At 38.5% G+C, this 15,492-nt stretch overlaps 1 protein-coding gene across 5 annotated transcripts in view; it reads left to right on the top strand.

Annotated features, from left to right (window-relative positions):
• RIMBP2 (RIMS binding protein 2) overlaps positions 1-15,492 on the top strand; it is a 115,463-nt gene that overhangs the window by 69,299 nt on the left and 30,672 nt on the right. For all 5 annotated transcript variants that reach the window (XM_074844248.1, XM_074844247.1, XM_074844245.1 and 2 more), the window contains 6 exons: positions 4,822-4,973; positions 8,072-8,148; positions 9,095-9,204; positions 9,612-10,421; positions 14,355-14,506; positions 14,888-15,355. In XM_074844248.1, coding sequence (XP_074700349.1) covers positions 4,822-4,973; positions 8,072-8,148; positions 9,095-9,204; positions 9,612-10,421; positions 14,355-14,506; positions 14,888-15,355 — 1,769 coding nt within the window. The remainder of the gene's footprint in view (positions 1-4,821; positions 4,974-8,071; positions 8,149-9,094; positions 9,205-9,611; positions 10,422-14,354; positions 14,507-14,887; positions 15,356-15,492) is intronic.

Below are 15,492 nucleotides of genomic sequence, written 5' to 3'. Positions count from 1 at the left end.
GTTGCCAGAGGCAACTGCTCCTCCTAAGTACACAACTTTGTTAACAATTCATTCTTCGTAAGAAAATTGCAAAGATCAAGGCAAGAGGTTACTTGAGGACACTTGAAAGTAACTTGCACATAAATCACATTTTAGATTGTGTATTATAACTATGTTGTTGTCAAGGCTGAGGAGTGTGCTCACCAGCTCAGCGTCACCCATGCTAGAATAACTTTAACTACTTGTTCTGCAAAGGAACACTTGTCAGGTCATTTCCATTACTTACATATTCCCCCAAAGTTGTTTTAAAATAAGTGTGAAGAGGAACTGGAAAAATAAAATAGTCTTAACCTTTTCTTATTTCATCTTCCTAAGCTTCTAGAAAAATTCTGAGGCATAGGGCCTAGAAATCACAAATCATTTCCCTATCATTAGAGATGAGCAGTTATTTTCAGTGAAGGGTACTAAAGTCAATGTGAAACCAAGTCAAAAGGAACCAAGGTGACATCCTTCTTTCATTTCACTTCAGTAACTTTGTACTTTGTATGCCTTGGATTTTTGAACACAAAATTCAAGCTGTTTGCACTCATGCCCACTGTGATGCATATTAGTTTATAGGCTTTTCTGGAGCTGCAAGTTTTACCTAACTGGATATTAAAGTGCACTAAATAGAGAATTCAGAAGGCATTAACTGAAAGACATAAGAATTTAGTACAAATTTCCTTAATACCAACAAGATTAGCTCCTCATGTCTCTAAGGACAGGATTTTCAAAGCAGCAATTACTTTTAAAGGAAAGGTGATTAGGTATTGAAATGTCCTTTAGGCAGCCGGTGAAGGTCCAGTCTGTACCTCTGGAATTGATCTAAATAGGCTCAATCCTCAAATTAAGATCAACTAAACTTTTTGAGGTCCTCAGTCAAACTCTCCAAACTAACTTATATTTATTCTTGAAATACTAATGGAAAGAGCTTTTAAAAAAACCCTCAAAACATAACAAACAGAAGTCTTCCAAGAAATCTTTGACTAAAACCACAGAAAACACAGCTAGTTCTGTACTGAAGTAATTTAAAGGCCTTGCTCTGTAAACCTTTTCTCATAACCTATTAATTTTTATGCAACTTAGAATTCAGGGCCTGCAGCACTAGTGTATAAACATCAGAAATCCCTGGACAATATTCATTCTCAGTATGAATGCACTGATAACAATAAAGTAATGTTTGAGCAAGTGGGCAGGATTTCTAATTATTTAAATCAACCATTTCACAATAATGATGGTAATGCTACAGCAAGTTTTTCAAACCAGAAGTGTAATTATTTTTATTATGTGTGAGGAAGAAAGAACACAAGAGGGAACACAAGGACAGCTTTCAAAGCAAAGCAAATGACGGAAATGAGATCAGTTTATGACCAGCTGCTTTGCCTTAATTGGTGATGTTTGAATGTATCAGGAAATGAAATAAACCTAGCCAGAATAGATTAGAACGTAAAAAGTTCACTCTAAACATATAATAATGTCACAATCAGATATAAAAACCTTAAGATTTATTATTCATCAAATAAAAGGCTCGTTTAAATGCCCCTTCTAGGTAATTTAGGTAGTCCATAATGAATCAGCACCTCCAATAAATAAAATGAAGAGTCTAATTGTACTACAAGTATGGCCAGCTTTAATTCTGCTGAGACACTTAAACTGAGTCTGGTGCTCTTCCTTGCCTCTTTCCTTGAAAGGGTGTTCTTCAGACTTCCTTAATACATATTTGCCAGTCATGGGAAGATAAAGGCCATTTTGAGCATATATGGATTTTACGAGACTTTACAAACAAAAACCCTGTGCCTTTCTAAGGTTCTTCTCTAGTATTTGGAGGGGAAAAAGAGACATTTCTAGAAGCTGCTGCGTGTTCTTATGAACTGACTTCTTGTATTTTTCATTTTTAACACTTAGTTTTTTCTAGAGTGCAAATGTAAAAGGCAAGGTGCAGGGTTTTTTTTCTTAGTTTCCAGTGAGTTAACAAGTTTTAAAACAGTCTTTATAGGTCTGATTCCTCCACATTCTGTTGTTCAAGCCCAGGGATATCAGTGAAATCACCTTAGATGAACAAGAGAACCTAGTTTGAAATTATTTCTTATTTTGGAGGTAAAGTTAAGCCAGTTTTTAAATGCAGACATTTTTGTCTTTACTCATGTATTCACAATCCACAAAAATAGACTTCCTCTATAGAAATTATCAGGAGATTACAGAGATTCAGGAGGTTTCAGGAGGAATGTGCTTCATGCACAGTGTATATCAATTTTGCTTTTTGCAAAGACATTGCTTGATGATACTTGTGTTTATTTTTTTTAATCCAGCTGTGGCTCTACATACATAAAGTCAGCATGAATTTACATATATTATTTAAGCATCTCATGACCTTTTAAAAAAGCTTCCTGTCCAGAATATACAGAAACTAACTGCTAACCTTATATGATACGGCTTGCCTGAAAATCTGTTCTTTCTAGTTTATTGCAGATATTAGAATACCTTGAAAATACATAATTTTTAAGCTGCTTTAAAAAATAGAATGCATTGTGGTCCCAGATAAAAGCAGTCCCACAGCATGGGAAAGAGCCTTAGAGGATCAGCTTCTGGTTATTTCACACACTTCTTCATAAAGAGACAGAAGTCGATGGCACCTAGTGCAGATTTTATTGAGCAGGGAGAAGTTACATTGCATGAGTAGCCAAATGAATAGAGAAACAGAGGACACTGAAGGTGGCAATAAGTGCAGTTAGGCAGGCAGATCCCTTTTGCATAGCTAGATCTGGGGCAGAAGCTGTATTTCTACATGCATTGGTGGATATGGGTATAGACTTACCCTGATGGGAAGTGAGGTATCCAAGTAGGCTGTATCTAGTTATTCGCACCATCTGGACCCATAGATGTGTCCAAGCACATGATACAATTACAACTACCACACCGTTTTCTCTCCTATGTGTTAAGGACTCAAGGTAAAATGTATGTACCCTGTTTCACAAGTGGAAAAAATAAGACAGTTTAATATCTTCCAGTGTCTTGATACTCCTGGAGTTCTTGATAATATGTGTTCCTATCCTGGTTATCATCCTGTATGTATGCAAGGCAAGGGCTATATTGTCCAAGAATCTTTCTCCACATTTTGTATGTAGTACAACTAATTTAATAACAAAGCCTGAAAAATCCAGGAGGTATGAGACCAAACAGCAGTTTCCTTTGAATGAATAATCACAGTTGGACCAATTATTTATAGGCTTGGCGCTGACAGGCTGATATGGCAAGCACATTAACAGCAAACAGAAGGAGCTAAATTGGCTAAAGGTTTCTGAACGGGGATGACTTTTCTGTTATATATGTGAGAAAGGTTCCAAGAATAAAAAAATGTGCCCTTTTCAGCCTGGGGATTGCTGTAAGCAGGGCTGGTTGTAATTAATCTTTTGTATGATGACTTGTATATTTCCCTGCTGTCAATGTGCTTAAGCTGTCCTGCTGTAAATTGCAGTGATGCAGAGAAAATTAATCATATTGGACTAAGGAGCACACCAGAAAAACCCTCTGATGATACGTTTTGGAGCTTATTCTCCTGTGCAATATGAATAAAGAGCTTCCACTGATAATTCCTGGTGACGTGTCTGGGAAGCTTGCGATTCAGTAGCAAAACATTGCTGTCCAGACTTCTGGCAGAACTGGAGATGAAATGCTGAACCTACACATATCCAGGGTCTGAAAAATTAGAGCATAGGTTCCTTACGTTAATGAGAGAGAGAGAAAGGAGAAGGCACTCTGCATATCTGGTTGTGTCAGCAATGCCTAGACTCTGTGCTTTGCTATAACTTCTGCTGATGCTGCAAGTATAATTAGGCTCAGTTTACAATTTCCTGCTTGTTTACATGTGGTCTGGGGACTAAATAACAGTAAAAGGAAAAAAATGTAGAAGTAATTTATGTTACACTTTATTAGTCTCTCTTGCAACCTTGATGAAGTTGTTCTTTTTACTTGTCTCCCCTCACCATTAGGCCTGGTTTTCACTTACGTCAATAGGAGATTAGAGTGTTCAGCCTCTTGTAAGGCTGCCTTCTTAGGTCCTTTAAATGTGCGGTCTTTTCTTTTTTATTTTTAAGTGCTTTAAAAAAGCACGATAAAAATATTCAATATTTCTGGAGATTTTTCCTTTTTTATAGACTATGTGTTCCATTTTTTAGGAACTGGAGAGATGGCACTGTGCTCAAATTATGTGTTTTATTACTGGTGTTAATGACGAACTCTTAAGAAATATGAAGCAGGTGCTCTTGGAACTTACTGCCCTGCAAAAAGCCAAACCACTTCCCTTCATTTCAAAATGACTATGCTGCGAACTAAACTATTAGCATTTCAGTCACTTTCTTAAAAGATAAATGCACAACTTGATTCTACTTTCCAGTATATGACAGAGTCCCTGAAATAAATAGAAGGGTTCCAACAACAGCTTTTTAGTTCTGGGCATATTAAACAGCATGTCAAATAACTTCTCCAAAGTTATCCAAAGATATCAAGGTGCTCAGAACAAAAGTGGACTTCTTTCTTCATTAGGGGAAACTTTAACTTTGATTTTTTGGAATTAAAATACCTTCACTTTCCATGTTATGTTCCATTACATATTGTTGACCTATATAGTTTTCCAAAAGGCTGGAAACTAGTAGGCTTAACTGCTTTTATGCTCTGCAGTCTACTTACCTTAGTCTTTTTCTAGAATGATTTCCAACAGGAGGAGAAAGTAACTGACTGCTGTCTATTAGTTGGCGCTGTTTGTGCTTGAGAATGCTTACTTATATGTGTTTTGTTCACTGCCAGGTCATGAAAGTCCTTCTGGAAGTCGTTGTGTGATTTCAGAATTTATACGACCCCTTCAAATATCTGGAGACAAACCAGAACAATTGTCTGTCAAACCTACATTCCTGTCCAAGTCAAGATCTGGTACCCCAAGATGCAGATTTGATTCAGACGTGAGTCTCTTTAAATTTGTTACTGAAAATGTATGTTATGGGGCCAAGACTTCTCTTCACCAAGGGACCAATGTGGGTTGATCCACCTGCTTGTAAAAAGCCAAGACATGAATGTTCTCATTTTCTGAGACAACTTGGGAACAGGACTGGTGGGAATTTAACTGATATTTTCAAAGAAGTCTCAGCTGATAGCCTAGTTACACAGCATAAAAAATGGGTGTGTGAGAACCTCAAGCTTCTGTGGAAACCTCAGCCTTCAATGATGCATTGTACATAAGAAGCGTAAGTCAGCATTTCTTCCTGTGTCTGTTTTGGTGTGTGCCTGCGTTACGCGGGTTTATTATATCTGCCAAAAGGTGAGGCTTTGATACAACCTGGGCAAATGGAAGAGAAATTCCATGAAGTTCCCTGTCCTGGCAAGTATGCTCTGACAGAGAAGTAGCTCATTCTGCAGGACTTGTTCTTTGCCTGATTTTCATGATATGTGAATCTTCTCACTACAACTAGGCTGATACCACCCGCTATCAGCAGTTTCCAGCACACTCTCCTACACTGATATTGAGCCTGTAACCTGGAAGTGGAAGTTGCAGGATGTTGTCACTGAACTCTTCCACCGTTCAACTTTACAGCTTGCATTCAATTGTACTTTTGAAAGGTTCTGTTTTTCCTTTCTTAGAAAGGTTTTCTGGTTTTCAGTAGAATTCTAGTGGAAAGCCAATGGGAAGCTCAGAAGAGCTTTACAAAGGTGCCATAGCAAGTTGTTGATATTTAGGACAAATATTAAATGTAAGGAGATATAGGACACATTTTGGAAAATTATAGAAGGATATTATTTTCTACTAAATACTGTAAGCCTGCTTAATATGGGCAAACAGCCATGAGGAAATGATCTTCAGATTTTACCACTCTCAGTTCTGAATCCCATTCTTAATCTTTACAGAAGTGAGTAAATTGAAACTGTGTGCATATTTTCTATCTATTTTATATTCATTGCTACTGAACCTGTGAAAGTTGATAGAAACAAAATGTATTTAAATGGATCACAAGCCTGAGTATGGTGTAGGATATTCAATAAAATATTAGATTCTTGTATAGTAGGAATTCCATAGACATATTAAGGATTATCCACAAATAAATATATGTGTATATTTATGTGTAGCAGCATTACTGGAAAGTGGGAGCATTCATTGCTTTTTGAAGAGGCCACAGAAAAAGAAGCCCGAAGTAGTCAAACCAGAAAAAGCAGCTTAGCAGCAAGACTTAGGGAAGCAGAACTAACAGCAAGGAACAGAAGAAGTGCATGTCAAATTTAATTCCCTTTTTCTATTATTTGTGAGTTATCTCTCACTGAGAATGTCGAGCCCTCTCTTGCAGAATTGTTCGTTGTGTGCCTTCCAGAGTGTAATTATGTGATACACACTTACATTATGTAAGCTCACAGAAATTAAGCTCCATTCTTTTTCACAGGTATCCAGATCCAGGGTGGGAGTATATGAATAAAATCTAAAAATGGAGCATAATGCTGTGAAGTCTGAAATAAAAAACATTATACTCTGCAAAAATATATCTGCAACTTCCCTGATTGTTACTAGTAACAAAGTCTTCTAGAATAAGCATTATTGGGTTAATTATAAGCTTTGTGACATGACCATAAAAAGGTATCAGGATGATAACTCTTGAAAATTTACCTGCTTCCCCAAATGCTACACAGGAGAGAATACCTGTTAGCTGACTACTACTGTCCTTCTCACTGGAAGTGAAGTGTTGGCAGAATAGTGTGTGTTGTGCTAACCCAACAAGCTAACCCACCTCTTAAGAGGGAATTCAGAGGAGAAGTGACTTGACTCAATATTTTTGGGTGCAATTTTGTTCCATACTTGGAACCAAGCAGGGACTAGTTTAGGCCTGAATGTTGCAGTTCAATATTCACTCTGTCCAGACTGTAAACTTTCAGTCAATTTTTGGACAACTTATATTATTTGATCCCACTGTTAAACCTAGTATTGCTACCTTAATTAAAGTTCTTTCAAGCTCAGGTGAAAAGTTTTTCGTTTTTCCTAAAAGGATTCACAGCATACTGTAAAGTAAGTGGACAAAAGAAGTGCATCCCTCACTTTAAAGACTCTGCTAGACTCAAAGCATAACAGAAAGAATTACTATTTTACTAGTGAGATACCTAGCACAGAGCTAAAATAGTTCAAGTCTGTGTTGATTCAGCACCACAATTTAATCTCCAGGTTTTGTTGACCAGATTTGTAATGGAATAAATGTGTGGCTTTGCAGAATTGCGTTAAATATGGTAAATTCAGAGGAAATATATTATTTCTTTCAGTTAGTGGAAAGGGTGGAGTTCAACAGATACTACTGCTGTAGACTGTATAGGCAAAGGGGTACATTTTATGTGATACTCACTGTTTCCAAGTGTTTAGAAGCTGACACTTGCACCAGCTCTAAACTCAGCATTTGCCTTAAGTACTTAGTCCCTGGTATCAGGTTTCTACTATTGTTTTCTGATTAAAATATTAGGGTATCACCTTAGGTTGTCTGTGTGATCATATAGCTGTACTATGCCCAGAAACACTAGGCATATCACTTACAACAGGTCATCTTGGAGTAACCAAGTTTACTAGACTTTAATGAAGACTTTGGTAAAAGCTTAACCAGGGGGGTGAGGTGGTCAGTGAGACAGGTATGGTTAAGTCATGCCTATTTCTTCAATCATCAGCATGAAAGGGGGTGCTGTGGTAAATATCCCCTCTCCTTCAGCCATCTCCACTGACCAAATGAAAAAGCACCAGTCGACTGGTGCTTTGTCAGTTTTGCAAGCTTTTGAGGAAAACCAACAGCCAGTCTCAGGCAGGTGATCTGTATCTCTAGCTAGATGTCAAGGAATTAGCTCAATTTCTTTGCCCTAATAGAATCTGAATTCCAGTTCCTTTTGGCCTAACCCCTCTAAGTAAAATTAACCAGTTCTGTTCCATGTTAGAATTATTTTTTTTTTAAATGTTGTGTGTTCACTGTCTGATACATATCACCTGACAGGAAAACAGTGTATGCATCTTTTTGAAATCACATTGTCTTTTTGTTTTTCTCTACAGATGGATAATGATCAGAATTCCAATACCTCAAAGCAGAGATATTCTGGGAAAGTCCATCTTTGCATTGCCCGTTATAGGTAAAAAATGAGCTCATTACATATATAATACATGTTTGTAATATTTAACATTTAGTGCTGTTTCACTTCTGTTCATGCACTGACTTATTACCTGGAACCAATGTTATGGATAGCAGACGCCTTTCCTGTTTGCACTGGATGCAAAATAGTGCCATTTCCATGTGCTGTAAATGTCAGACAAAATTTAACATGGCATGGCTCTTTTACCCACTGCTGTATTTCTAGCCTTCAATGTCTAAATGAGATGAGAATGTGTACCTCCTACTTTATAGAGGATATCTCAATCTGTTCTGATAAATTTCTTTGTCATCAATGCAAGAAAGATTTAAAAGTTCTTCACATCTTTGTTTTGCACATTAAATTTTCAGATATAAAGTATTGTCACAATAAAAATTTCTGTGATGAACAATTTATTTCAGGATGGATATGGATTTAAATACTTTATAAGAAGTTTTTGTCTGTGAGTAGCTTGTTTTAGCTGTAACTTATTGACTTTGTCTTTATTTAACTTCTCTCTGTTGAAGTTAATAAACTTGTGTAAAAGATTGCCATGCAAATAAAACAGAATGTGGGGAATGGAAAACACCCCCACAAGTGAGTTTGCTTTAATTCACTTAAAAAATAAAGATGTCACCAGTGTATTCAAAGAGACCTAAGTGAGAAATGTATAAGTAAATTCTACAGAAAAGGCCATAGTTTAAAGTGGATAGCACTTAAATGAATAGGTTTCATTTCATGGCAGCCTGTTGGTGATACAGTTACCGTTCACAGTGACAAACTGACCTAGACTCCATTCTAAATATGTTTCTGAAGGGAAGCAAAAAGATTGAACTGAGGAATTACCTTCCTGTGCAGCTCTAGAACTGTACACCTTTTTCTGATTAGTATTCAGTTCTGTGGGGCTTGTAGGTGAACACACACATTTCCCATCTGTGCTTCCTTGCAGTTACAACCCTTTTGATGGACCAAATGAAAATCCAGAAGCAGAGCTCCCTCTCACGGCAGGAAAGTACCTGTATGTTTATGGAGACATGGATGAAGATGGCTTTTATGAAGGTATTATTTTAAATCTGTGAGTTCATGCTAATTCAAGCAGATTCAAATCAATTCATCTGTCAGACATGCCCCCAGTTCTTTCCTTCATCTATTACTAAATCAGTTGCTAAAATTACCCCTATCATCATTGTGTTAATTAACAGAGTTTCTGCACCAGCAAAGCCACTCCTTGCAGGCAAAGCTAATTATATTTTATACTGTCAGCTTTTCCTACTGGCAAGATTTAAGTTGACAAGAAAGCTTACTGTCAGTTCTGGGTTTTGCCTCACTGAGCCTTTACATTCTCAAACTGTGAATGTTGTTCATGTATAGTTTTCACTTATATCTTCCTTATCTTGTCCACTTGCATGGACATGCAAGAGGTATGCTCCTTCAAGGATTTTAATGGCATTGTTCTTTCTCACCAGGGGAACTTCTAGATGGACAAAGAGGACTAGTCCCTTCAAATTTTGTAGATTTTGTTCAAGACAATGAGACCCGGTTATCAAGCACATTAAGCACTGAACAAGATCAGAATTTTATCAACCATTCGGGTCCTACTTTGGAAGGAGATCTCTTGGAGATAAGTCCACCAAGTCACATAGACTCTAGTGTAATCAGCAATGGCGCAGGGACTCTGGATGTGAACATTGATGAAATTGGAGAAGACATTGTGCCTTATCCTAGAAAAATCACCCTTATAAAACAACTAGCCAAAAGTGTCATTGTGGGCTGGGAGCCACCGGTAGTGCCACCCGGATGGGGAACCATTAGCAGCTACAATGTTCTGGTTGACAAAGAAGTACGGATGAACATAGCCTTGGGAAGCAGAACGAAAGCTCTTATAGAAAAGCTTAACATTTCTACTTGTACATACCGAATATCAGTTCAGAGCATTACAAACAAGGGTAACTCAGATGAACTGCAGTGCACTTTGTTAGTTGGGAAGGATGTCATAGTAGCCCCCTCTAATCTTAAAGTGGACAATATAACCCAGATTTCTGCTGAGCTGTCCTGGCTGCCTACAAATAGTAATTACAGTCATGTGATCTTTCTTAATGAAGAAGAATTTGACATTGTCAAGGCTGCTAGCTACAAGTACCATTTTTTTAATTTGAAGCCCAATATGGCCTACAAGGTGAAGGTCATGGCAAAGCCCCATCAGATGCCCTGGCAGCTTCCCCTGGAACAACGAGAAAAAAAAGAAGCCTTTGTGGAATTTTCTACGTTGCCAGCAGGTTTGATATTTTTCTCCCTACCCCAAAAATCTCCAGTTAAGTTTCTCTGAAAATACTAGACAAATTAATCTGACCTTTAGCTTTATGCTGTAATCCCTGTCACTTTCGTGAGCAGATTGGAGATTATTAGATTGCTTTTTTGTATCTAAAATTAATTCTTGTCCCGTGTGATTCTCTTCTTTGTTCCTGGGTAAGGCCTGAAGCATTTCTGGGAGATAAACTAGGGAAAGCCATGCTTATCATGATCACAGATCACACACTAAGTGTTTTATCAGATTAATCTCCATTCGTATTTAATTTGTCTGGTTATAGTATTTCTCACAATAATTTGTTTTCATTGGGGTGAACAACACTGGGAAAAAAACAATTATTACTTCTGACATGTTATTTGTATGTTATTTATGTGTCTTAAAGCACTTTTTACACAGATGATCCAGCCCTTTTCTGTAATGAAAAACAACACAGACATCTTAGAGGACCACACAGTCATTTAGAGGATGTAAATGCATTTAGGTCATCTAATCAAGGACAAGTAGAAGACTCCTTATATATTCAGACTTTCAGAGCCCTGAATGCCTCTGAAGCAGGGACAGTCAAGTACAAGTGATTCCTGGCGAGTGAAATTTCAATAGCGTGTACTGTGGTATGGCTTAATTGACTCCCCGCTGGGATTTGATTCTAGCAAAGGGGCAGGAATTAGTTCTGGTCTCTTCCTTGGCTTGCGTGACTTACATATAAGGAGACATGCAGGACAGTAATGCTGGCTGACTAGCGAGGGAGTTAAGCTTGTATGTCTACTGCTGTTGATTTATAGCTTCAGTAAAAATGTCCTTAGCTCAGGCATTTGTTCTTTTGTCTTAAATCATTTCAGTGAGTTAAGTGGTCTGGGGGAGTCGGGAGATACTGCCTAGATGGTGGCTTGAATTTATCAGATATGCTGACTTCTTTGTTATTTGGGAACGGCCTTTTGAATGAGGTTTTTTTCAGGCCCGACACTTAACATGCTGTATCTCCCTCTAGTTGCTGAAGTATGCTAAAGCAATAAATGAGCTGTTCTCTGCTGAGGAGCTAAAATGCAGCAAAGCCTCTGCTTTTAGATCCAGAGATCCCCGAATCTTCCCCACCACTTCATTTCACAGACAGCATTTTTACAAAAGCACGTCAACTTTTCACTGTTACATAGCAAAATAAAATAGCAACTCTTGAAGTGATTAGAGGCTGATGCTTGTATTTCGAAAGTCATTGAAACAAAGGGAAAAGGATGCTCATGAAATCAGAGTCAGCAGTGAGAGTTACCATCATAGTGTGTCATGTTTTTGTCTTGCAAATATTACTGGCTCTGAGTAATCACATCTCTCTTCTTCCAAACTACAGTTAAAAGAAAGAATTTAAAAGAAAAAAGTAGAGAAAGTGCCTTTAATGTGACTAATACTGTTTTTTCTCCCAGACTCTGGATTATTTTTCCACCTTAAATATCTTCAGTTGATCTACATTGTAAGGGGCATGTTTCAAAGATTATTTTGGAGTGTGCTGAGAGAGCAGTACAGATATTCTGTGTGAAGGGAATCTTTTGTTATTGTGCTTCTGTAGAAGAGGCATGGGGGTGAGTGATGTCACATAAACCTCTAGTTGTGGTAAATGTCGGGTTTAGCAGACGGTGCAGCATGAGCTGCAACATAACTGGCCACAGGCAGCTCCTAACGTTTGTGCTGACATTTTTCTAAGGGCTTCAGAAATGTTTACAAATGAATACATGTTCTTGCCTTATTTGAAGCTGAGAAGCTCTGCTCTTTAGCCGTGAGTTCAGTGATATCCTTATAGAAAGGGATACCACCAGCCACTAAATACCAAAAAGGGAGTGAATATTTTAAAATTTTCACACTGTATCAATCTCAGGGGTTTTTTAGGAATACATTAAGCAAAAATGAACTTGAGATAAATGCTCACATTTCAAAGCTAGAGAGAGCAGTTGCATGAAAAGTACAGGACAATTAGAGGTCATCTTTTCATTTTTCTCTTTGCATAGATATATCATCTTTTGCATGATTTATACTTGAAAACACATTGCTTCCTATCAGGCCAAAGCTGAGTGACAGCTCTTTAGTTGCTGAGTAGCTGAACTCCTCTTCTAGATTCATGAAAGCATTAGAATTACTTAAGTTGAAATAGTTCTCTTTTGGGTGCTCAGATCTAAAACCAGACGTAAGTATTGACAGGATCGGGACCAATGGGACTGTTAGGGGATTTCAGCTAATTTAGGTAATAAATTAATGAAGACCAAACTGTAGCAGAATTCTGAAACAAAGATTTATGTTGATGATCAAGACCATCAAAAGTCATCAAGAGTAATTTTCCATTTAATGGTGGGGGAGAATAGAAACCATACTAAGCCTTGGGCATTACAGTTTATTAAACCTATCTCTGCTACAGACTGTGAAGGTTAAGATAGACTCCCTGGGGATTGTTTGGTTTGGGGAGAATGGAAGGAAGGTGACTTCTCCTGCAGGAGCAGATTAATGTCGTTGTCATTGACAAGGTACTGGACTATATCAGATGCATTCTTTCTTGTAAGCTGAGGAGCTTTGCTTGATTGGGAGTGCTGACTGTCAATAAAATAGGATGGTCAGGGAGGCTGTAATTCAGTCCTAAATCAAAATCTACGTCTTGGCCAAGAACAGTATTAGGTCAGTTTGCATACTTTGGCCTTGCAAGTTAAAAATACATTATAGATCCAAGAGATAGTATAGGCAAAAATTTCATGTTGTGCCTGTAGTGTCCTGAACGTGACCGTAATTTTATTTCCATGCCCACTAGAGGATGAAATTCAGTGACAGCAAACTACTGAAATGCACTGATGGTTTGCCAACATATCTGGAAGCTGAGGCTTGTGTGATGTTTACACTTGTATCATGATCTGTTCAGTAGCAATGAATACACACAGTTAAAATATTTGTAGCTTTTTTGGTAGATGAACAGAAATTGGTTAGTTCACCGGCAAAAGCAAACTCACAGCAACCAAGTTTGTATTCACCAGGCTATTACACAGAGATGGCTGCAGCTGAACCCTGCTTCTGAAATGTTTTAGCATGAAACACTCATCAGGGTTTGACTGTTAAATTAACACAACAAGATGCCTGAAATATTCATGAACTAATAATCTCTATGATATTTTTACTTTGACTTTCTGTCCAAAGAAGAGCAACTTATATTAGGGTAATAACGTCTTTTAATTAAGGTGTGTTTAGTGTGCTATTACACTAACATACTGTACATGCCTTAAAAGCTTAGTAGGTGTATATTTTCCTTCAGTGCAGAGAAAAGACTTTGAGTCCAGTTATCCTTTAAAGCAGCATGCTGCTGGTTGAAAAGGTTAAAGTTTTGGCTTGCAGTCCACATTACACCTTAGTGTCAATGTGCTTCTGGCTCATAAATCTTGACTTGGAGCCACTGATGGTCTAGAGAGGCAGAATTTGAAAGTGATTTCTGAGTACGTAGTGTTTATTCGGTGCAGACATATATACCAAAAAGTTACGTGCTGTCACCTGCAGCAGTTCTCCACTAACAGTGCCACTCCTGGGCCTTTTTCTCCCTGCATTTTTCTGTTAAGATCTTCTGTATTCAGAGTAAGTAGCAGTTATGCAGCCTGCAGGGATAAAAATAGGTCCAGAGCAAATTTCAAGTACAGACCATCTCGCAAAGAAATACAGCTTAGTTACTGGCTGTAAGCTGCAGGTCAGTGTCTGGCTCCATGACCTGCTGAGCCTGTGCTTCTGTTTTTATATAATAACTGCAATAAGAATATTTTGTCATCTTAAAAAAGAAAAAAAAAAAAAAAAGGTGCTTTGAGATCTGTAGTTCCAACTTGCAGGTATATCAGCTGACATACATACTTCTGATCTAAGGCTCAACAGTGACCAGTCTTGTCTTTCTTAGGTCCTCCAGCTCCACCTCAAGATGTTACTGTACGGGCTGGGTCCACCCCAGCAACCATACAGGTGTCCTGGAAGCCACCAACTCTGACAGCAACAGGGACCTCCCATGGCGCCAATGTCACAGGCTATGGTGTTTATGCGAAAGGTCAACGGGTGAGTTCTCCTTCCAGCGTTACAGTGACCGTCTACATTAGGTGAATTTCAACTGACAGGTAAAGGCAACAATAAACATGTGACAGCGCTTGAATGTGTGCAGGGCTTTCTCAGCTTTCAGTAGAACCTACTATTTTGTTTGTGCATAACTTGCTCATTAGCTTCCTTTCTATAAGCACTTAAGCTTTTGGACAAATGGGTTGAAAAGATTAAAGACAACTGGTGCTAACTGGTGTGGAGCCCTGATGAGGGCTCTTGCAGCCCACTCTGTGTTGGCAGTAGTTCACTCCATGTTAAGACGTTGAAGGTTGTACTGTAGTGGGGTTGAGGGGAGGGAAACAGATGCCTTCATGCTAGTAAGTTGCTTGTTTGTGTACTCAGGTGGCGGAGGTGATCTTTCCAACAGCAGAGAACACATTGGTGGAACTAATGAGACTAAGGAGTTTGGAAGCAAAGGAAGTTACTGTTCGAACACTCTCTGCACAAGGGGAATCAGTGGACTCTTCTGTTGCTGCCATTCCATCTGACCTACTGGTGCCTCCAACCCCTCACCCCAGAACTGCTCCCAAATCTAAGCCATTAGCAAGTGCCGGAGCCCCAGAAACCAAAGAAGAACATTTAGGTCCACATTTAAAAATGGATGAGTCATGGGAGCAGACTCGTTCGGCATCCCCTGTTCATGGACACATGCTTGAGCCACCTGCTCCTAACTTTTACAGCCCGCTTCAGGGGAGGAGATCTCCATCGCCTAACCGAATACTCCCTCAACCTCAAGGCACACCTGTCCCAAATACTGTCGCAAAAGCCATGGCAAGAGAAGCTGCACAACGAGTTGCAGAAAGCAATAGGGTAAAGGCAAACTTTTTCTTAAGGCTTTTTTGGGCTGGCTTTATTCACTGTGGCACTTTCTATAAAAGAATTTTCTCATCATATGCTTTAAGGAGCAACTAATTCCAAAACCCTGTAGTTTGAGGAGCAGCATTGTG

The sequence above is a fragment of the Strix aluco genome, chromosome 18 (genome assembly GCF_031877795.1).
Source record: "Strix aluco isolate bStrAlu1 chromosome 18, bStrAlu1.hap1, whole genome shotgun sequence".
In the NCBI taxonomy this organism is placed as follows: Eukaryota; Metazoa; Chordata; class Aves; order Strigiformes; family Strigidae; genus Strix; species Strix aluco.
The sequence above is the reverse complement of the archived record's forward strand: the minus strand, read 5'-3'. Positions and strand labels throughout refer to the sequence as shown.